The 7,799-nt window shown below is 39.7% G+C and overlaps 1 protein-coding gene across 1 annotated transcript; it reads left to right on the forward strand.

Moving 5' to 3' along the window:
- Positions 1 to 934: 934 nt before the first annotated feature.
- SMG8 (SMG8 nonsense mediated mRNA decay factor) lies at positions 935 to 7,576 on the forward strand. Its single transcript, XM_001503733.6, has 4 exons — positions 935 to 4,876; positions 5,454 to 5,599; positions 5,859 to 6,731; positions 7,146 to 7,576. The coding sequence occupies exons 1-4, from the start codon at positions 3,118 to 3,120 to the stop codon at positions 7,341 to 7,343; spliced, it is 2,976 nt and encodes a 991-aa protein (XP_001503783.1). The 5' UTR covers positions 935 to 3,117; the 3' UTR covers positions 7,344 to 7,576.
- Positions 7,577 to 7,799: the final 223 nt, after the last annotated feature.

The raw sequence follows: 7,799 nt of genomic DNA on the forward strand, positions 1-7,799 counted from the left end.
ATTGACATACAATATCCTATTAGTTTCAGGCGTACATCATAGTGATTCAATATTTACATACATTACAAAATGATCACCATGATAAGTCTAATTACCACCTGTCACCATACAAAGTTATTATAATATTATTGACTATATTCCCTATGCTGTACCTTACATCCCCATGACTTACTAATTTTATGACTGGGCGTTTTTACCTCTTAATGTGCCTATTTTCTAGATACTGTCAAACTTGTTTTCCAAGTAGTTGTACCAGTCCATGATTCCTTCAGCATAGTATGAGAGTTCTTGTTGCTCCTGTTTTCTTCAAAAGAGTCTTTTCTATTTGGTTTTTCCACATTTTGTTTACTTGGGAAAACTGTACAACATATGTGGTTAATATACACTATTTTTCCTGGATTTATAAGTCAAGGAATTGTTAAAATGATCTTATATCAGCAAAGTCACATACTGAACATATCAAATAATCTACATGATGAGGATCACAATATAATTTATGTGAATAAACATGTGGAATTTCTCATTTTAGTTGGCTTTCTAAAGAAAGATAGGATCTGGACATGTAGAAGTAGAGAAGGGAACAAGTAAAGAACATATAGACAGATAAAATTTTAAAAAATACATTTAAAAACCCACACCACTCCTTTCTAAATTCTTGTTGGTAAATAAGAGTTGGTTGAGAAGAATTTATGGAAGCCCAATTTGGCTTAATATATTAAAAACACCACCACCATGACTTAGGGCCCCACCCTTCCTTTGAGGATTAAATGAGGTAGTTCTTTTTTTCCTCCAGTTTTATTGAGATGTAATTGACATATTACATTGTATTAATTTAAGTATACAACATGATTTGATATATGTATATATTGCAAAATGATTACCACCGCAATACGTTTAGTTAACATCTATCACCTCATATAGTTACAGATTTTTTTTTCTTGTGATGAGAACTTTTAAGATCTACTCTTGGGCCGGCCCTGTGGCCGAGTGGTTAAGTTCGTGTACTCCGCTTCGGCAGCCCAGGGTTTTGCCGGTTCAGATCCTGGTTGCCCTTATGGCACCACTCATCAGGCCGTGCTGAGGTGGCATCCCACATGCCACAACTAGAGGGACCCACAACTAAAATTACACAACTATGTACCGGGGGGGCTTTGGGGAGAAAAAGGAAACATAAAATTAAAAGAAAAGAAAAAGATCTACTCTCAGCAATTTTCAAGCATACAATACCATATTGTTAACTATAGTTAGACCATGCTGTACGTTACATCCCCAGAAACTTATTTATGTAGTAACTGGATCTTTGTACCTTTTGACTACATTCACCCATTTTGCCCCACACTCACACACTCCTAGCAACCATTGACATGTTCTCTATTTCTGAGAGTTAGGTTTTCTTAGATTCTCTATATAAGTGAGATCATACATAAATGAGATAATTCTCGATAAAGATTTAGCACAGAGCCACACTCAGAGTAAGCAATCTGTGCTTTATTATTTTATTGTCATTATTTGACATTCCAAGAACCTTAAACACAAATTATTTAACTCCATTTCTACTTTAAAACCAAGAGTATTTCAAAAAATAAATCTAACCATTCAAACTTCCAAGCAACTGAGTCAAATATTGAGTTAAGGCTTTCCACATTTCTTCAAGGAAGAATTTTTTTAACATTACAAATTGAAAAAAGTGTTCATTGTAAAAAGAAATTAGAAAATAGAGATATAAAAATAAAAGATGTCCACTCAAAACCCTGCACACAAATGTCTGTAGCAGCTTTATTCATAATTGCCAAAACTTAGAAGCGACAAAGATGTCCTTTAGTAGGTGAGTGGATAAATAAACTGTGATACATCCAGATAATGGAATACTATTCAGGACTTAAAAGAAATGAGCTACCAAATCATGAAAAAACACAGAGGAACCTTAAATGCATACTACTCAGTGAAAAAAGCCAATCCAAAAAGATTGTGCTGTATGACTCCAACTATATGACATTCTGGAAAAGACAACACTATGGAGACAGTAAAAAGATCAGTGGTTACCAGGGGTTATGAGAAAGGGAGGGATGAATAGGCAGATCACAGAGGATTTTTAGGGCAGTGAAACTATTCTATATGATACTATAATGGTGGTATATGTCATTACACTTTTGTCCAAACCCATAGAACGTACAACACCAAGAATTAACCGAAATGTAAATTACGGATTTTTGGGCGATAATGATGTGTCAATCTAGGTTCATCAGTTGCAACAAATGTACCACTCTGGAGGAGGGTGTTGATAGCTGAGGAGGCTGTGCCTGTGGGAGCAGAGGGCATATGGGAACTGTCTGCACTTTCTGCTCAATTTTGATATGAACCTAAAACTCCTCTTAAAAAATAAAGTCTGTTTAAAAAAAGCAGAAAAAAAGGAATAAATAAAAGTAAACAAATCCCACTACACTTTAAATATTTTGATATACGCTTTGTTTAACATTTTGGTATATAATCTTCTGAGCCTGAGAAATTATTTTTTTAAAGCTTCTACTCCATAAACGTTTCAAAATCATTGTCTTCCTTTCCCTTGATGTGAGTGAATATTTCTTTATGAATAGGTTTGAAGAAGGAAATCTGTTCCTTGCTTTGCAAGACGTTTCTAAAGCGGTTTTTCTCAAACTGCAAAGCGTGTACCTATCACTAGGATTTCACTGAATGCATCTTCTGATTAGGCAGGTCTGGGTTGGGGCCTGAAATTCTGCATTTCTAACGAGTTCCCTCCTCTTCGGTCTGCATACTACGCCTTGTGCACCCAAGTTCTAGAGCTTAAATTGAACCATTTTCCTATTTTGGAAGAGTCACTTGACACTCTCCCTGTGCAGTGTTTTTGTATTCCCTGAAATACAAACTGCTTCCGGTGGTCGTTTTGATATCTCAAGTCTTACCGTCTCAGGCGGAGGAAAATCAAACTTGCTGCGGCGTAGGACTAGGGAGGAAAACTAGGACAGGAGGCGCAGGAGGCGGAACCTAAAGTGAGAGGGCAACAGGTACTGAAGACGCGGGGGAGGGATTTCAAAACTGGACGAAAGCCGGTTAGGTTTACGGGGCGGACCGGAAGGACTCTAGAGAAGTCTCCGCACCATGGCGGGCCCTGTTACCTTGCGAGAGCTTCTAATGGGAGCTTCAGCCTGGAGCGGCCCTGAAAGTCCCGAGGGGTCCTCTACAGAGGGCGGAGGGAGCGCGGCTGGCGGACCGGAGCCTCCTTGGCGAGAGGATGAGATTTGCGTGGTGGGAATCTTCGGCAAGACGGCTCTGCGACTGAATTCCGAGAAGTTCTCACTTGTGAACACCGTGTGCGACCGACAGGTCTTTCCCCTCTTTCGCCACCAAGATCCTGGGGACCCAGGACCTGGAGTCAGGAACGAGGCTGGCGCCGTTGGGGAAGCTGGTGGAGCCGGGGACCCTGGGGCTGGAGCCGAGGATCCAGTTAGGGGAGGTGTAGCCGCTGCGGAAGATAGCCGAAGTGAGCCAGGCTCCCAGGACTACAGCCTTCTGCAGGCCTATTACAGTCAGGAAAGCAAAGTTCTATATCTTCTTCTCACTTCTATCTGTGACAATTCCCAACTTCTGCGGGCTTGTCGGGCTCTTCAGAGCGGGGAAGCTGGAGGTGGCCTCTCCTTACCTCATGCAGAAGCGCACGAGTTCTGGAAGCATCAAGAGAAGCTGCAGTGCCTCAGTCTCCTTTACCTGTTCTCCGTCTGTCACATCCTGCTTCTGGTCCATCCCACTTGTTCCTTTGACATCACTTATGACCGAGTATTCAGAGCCTTGGATGGACTGAGACAGAAAGTACTGCCCCTCCTCAAAACAGCCATTAAGGATTGTCCAGTTGGCAAAGACTGGAAACTTAACTGTCGACCTTGCCCACCTAGACTCCTTTTTCTCTTCCAACTCAATGGAGCCCTCAAAGTGGAACCTCCTCGGAACCAAGACCCAGCTCATCCAGACAAGCCCAAGAAGCATTCTCCCAAAAGGAGACTGCAGCATGCCCTAGAGGACCAGATCTATAGAATCTTTCGGAAGAGTCGTGTCTTGACTAATCAGAGTATCAACTGCCTCTTTACTGTGCCTGCCAACCAGGCTTTTGTGTACATAGTTCCTGGAAGCCAGGAGGAGGACCCAGTAGGCATGTTGCTGGACCAACTTAGGAGTCATTGTACCGTGAAGGACTCGGAATCTTTGCTAGTGCCTGCTCCCCTTTCTGGGCCCAGGCGATACCAAGTGATGAGGCAGCACAGTCGACAACAGCTTTCCTTCCACAGTGACAGCAGCACTTCCAGTTCTTCAGGACAGCTAGTGGATTTCACTCTTCGGGAATTCCTATGGCAGCATGTGGAGCTAGTCCTAAGCAAGAAAGGTTTTGATGACAGTGTGGGCAGGAACCCACAGCCTTCCCATTTTGAACTTCCCACTTATCAGAAGTGGATCTCAGCAGCTTCAAAACTGTATGAAGTAGCTATTGATGGGAAAGAGGAGGATCTGAGTTCTCCCACTGGGGAGCTAACATCTAAGATTTTAAGCAGTATTAAAGTCTTGGAAGGGTTTTTGGATATTGACACCAAATTCTCAGAAAACCGATGCCAAAAAGCTTTACCCATGGCCCATAGTGCCTATCAGTCAAATTTGCCTCATAATTACACAATGACTGTACATAAGAATCAGCTTGCCCAGGCTCTTCGAGTGTACAGTCAACATGCTAGGGGTCCAGCCTTTCACAAATACGCCATGCAGTTACACGAGGACTGCTACAAGTTTTGGAGCAATGGTCATCAGCTCTGTGAGGAGAGGAGTTTAACTGATCAACATTGTGTACATAAATTTCATTCATTACCTAAATCAGGTAGCTAAGATTTTTCATCATTTTGAAATCAAAACTTTGAGCTGTGTTTTCACTCTTATTTTAAGAGAGTTTGTTTACTATGTATTGGTATTTTAAAAAGAGAGTCTTACAGAAATGTACGTGCATCAGATTTAAATTTTCTCTCTTTCTACTGTAAAAAGAAAATACCAGTTATGACTACTAATTATTTTCTTTTATTTAAAGAATGAACCTTAGGCGATTAGTAAATGAGAACTATTAAATAATACAAAGTTTCAGAAATTTCACATTAAAATTTTTATCTTGGAGTTTTTGTTGAACTAAAATGAATATAATGAAGTGTAAGTCCACCGTGATGATGATAAAATCTACTTAGAAACCCTAAAACTTTAGATTAAAAATGTATTATTTATGTATTTCTACTCATTTTTTCTGTTATGTGTGTTTAGTCAAGGTTTTTGTGTTTCTGGTGGATTTTTTCCTTCTTATTTCCAAAGAACTCTTTGGAGAAATTTGGGCGTTAGATGCTCTAGAATGCAGAATAAACTTGACTCTGTATTGTGTGTGTGAAATTAATAATAACTGTTATATTTTCCAGGAGAGAAGCCAGAGGCTGATAGAAATCCTCCTGTGCTATATCACAATAGCCGAGCTCGATCCACTGGGGCCTGTAACTGTGGAAGGAAACAAGCACCTCGAGATGATCCCTTTGATATCAAGGCAGCTAACTATGACTTTTATCAGGTAGACTCTGAATTTTTACTTCTTCCTCTTCTTTTTTTTTTTTGCTAACTACCATTTGAGTAAAAATACATATTTTCAGCAGGAAAATATCTGGAAAAGTAAAGGACTGTAGTGCGATATGTAAGCAAGGGAAAGTCCTTTATCTGTACTTACTTGCTTGGCCATTAATTGTTGATCTTGCTTTTTAGAGTGAAGAATGTGTTATTTTAAATGAAAAGCTCACAAGATTATTTACTTATTTATTTTTCTTCCTGTATAGCTTCTGGAAGAAAAATGTTGTGGAAAATTGGATCATATCAATTTCCCTGTATTTGAACCAAGTACTCCAGATCCTGCTCCTGCCAAAAATGAATCCTCTCCTGCCCCTGCAGATGCAGATGCTGATAAACTTAAAGAAAAAGAACCTCAAACCCAAGGAGAGAGCACAAGCCTCAGTTTAGCTTTGAGTTTAGGTCAATCCACAGATAGTTTAGGTACCTATCCAGCTGACCCACAAGCAGGAGGAGATAATCCCGAAGTTCATGGTCAGGGAGAAGTAAAAACTGAGAAGAGACCAAACTTGGTTGATCGACAGGCATCTACAGTTGAGTATCTCCCAGGCATGCTACATTCAAATTGCCCTAAAGGTCTCCTACCCAAATTCTCCAGCTGGTCTTTGGTTAAACTAGGTCCTGCTAAGTCTTATAACTTTCATACAGGTTTGGACCAACAGGGCTTCATTCCAGGAACAAACTATCTTATGCCTTGGGACATTGTCATCAGGACTAGAGCTGAAGATGAAGGAGACTTGGACACAAATTCTTGGCCTGCTCCAAATAAAGCTGTCCCTGGAAAGAGAAGTGCAGTTGTAATGGGAAGAGGAAGACGGCGAGATGACATAGCCCGAGCGTTTGTGGGCTTTGAATATGAAGACTCTCGAGGTCGGAGATTTATGTGCTCCGGACCTGACAAAGTAATGAAAGTAATGGGAAGTGGGCCAAAGGAGTCAGCTTTAAAAGCCCTGAACAGTGATATGCCCTTATATATTCTGTCATCATCTCAGGGTAGAGGGCTGAAACCACATTATGCTCAACTTATGAGGCTTTTTGTTGTGGTTCCTGATGCTCCTTTGCAGATAATACTCATGCCTCAGGTAAGAAATACAACCCTTTCCATTCTCAAACAAACAAAAAATGCTGATGCTTGTTTTGATTGTTTTTTTAAAGTACAGGATAATATCAAGCTAATTATTTCATTAAACAGGTCTTAATTTTATACTTTTTATACCTAATATTCTGTTTCTTGAAAAATAAATTGTGGATGCGTTAATCAGTTCACATCATAATTGACATCATTGGTTCAGAGGCAGAACTTGAAGTCAAAAATCTGTAGAAAAGCAAGATATTTGAGACTAAAGAATGTAATATTGGATATAAGAATTAGGAGTGTACCCATTACGTACTTAATCTTTTGTGCTCTTCAAACCTACTGTTTGTTTGGGTATTTATCTTTCATGTGTTTCTTATTGAAAAATGTAAAAATAATTCTATCACCTGTGTTTTTTCAGGTTCAACCAGGCCCACCACCATGTCCAGTATTCTACCCAGAAAAACAGGAAATCACTCTCCCACCAGATGGCCTCTGGGTTTTGAGATTTCCGTATGCATATGTGACTGAGAGAGGACCTTGTTTCCCTCCGAAGGAAAACGTGCAGTTAATGAGTTACAAGGTGCTACGTGGGGTTCTTAAAGCAGTAACACAATAAGTGTTTTCCAGCCAGTTCAGTCTTAAACTTGAGCTGGTTTTTGTTTTTGGTGTATATAGGGTATTTTTTTGGTATGTGTATACTGTGTTTTCTTGAACCCAAAATGTGTTTTGGTTACAGGAGTTCAGTATTTGGACAATAATTGTTCCACTATTTCGTGATATTGTTGATATTTACTGTAAGTGGGGCTACAACTTCCTAATAAACGTTGGTTATTCTAGAAAATGACAAAATACATGGTTATACTTCTATTTTCTTTTGTTTCTGTTTCACTGTCCATAATAAACCATGTTTCTGTCATAGCGGGAACATTGCTTAATCATGTGAACCAAAACTGTTTTTGCTAAAATGATGTTTTAGCTGGGATTTTCCTTAAGATGCTGCTCCTGAAATTATCTTCAAAATAAGATGATCCAGTAGGTTATCTGGTAATAGTATAAGGACTTAATTGCAAAA

Source organism: Equus caballus, chromosome 11, assembly GCF_041296265.1.
Source record: "Equus caballus isolate H_3958 breed thoroughbred chromosome 11, TB-T2T, whole genome shotgun sequence".
Taxonomy (NCBI): domain Eukaryota; kingdom Metazoa; phylum Chordata; class Mammalia; order Perissodactyla; family Equidae; genus Equus; species Equus caballus.

Coding starts and splice junctions, on each gene's coding strand:
- SMG8 (XM_001503733.6), top strand. CDS start 3,118: ATGGCGGGCCCTGTTACCTTGCGAGAGCTTCTAATGGGAGCTTCAGCC. Junction 4,877..5,453: donor TCATTCATTACCTAAATCAG/GTAGCTAAGATT, acceptor TATATTTTCCAG/GAGAGAAGCCAGAGGCTGAT. Junction 6,732..7,145: donor AGATAATACTCATGCCTCAG/GTAAGAAATACA, acceptor GTGTTTTTTCAG/GTTCAACCAGGCCCACCACC.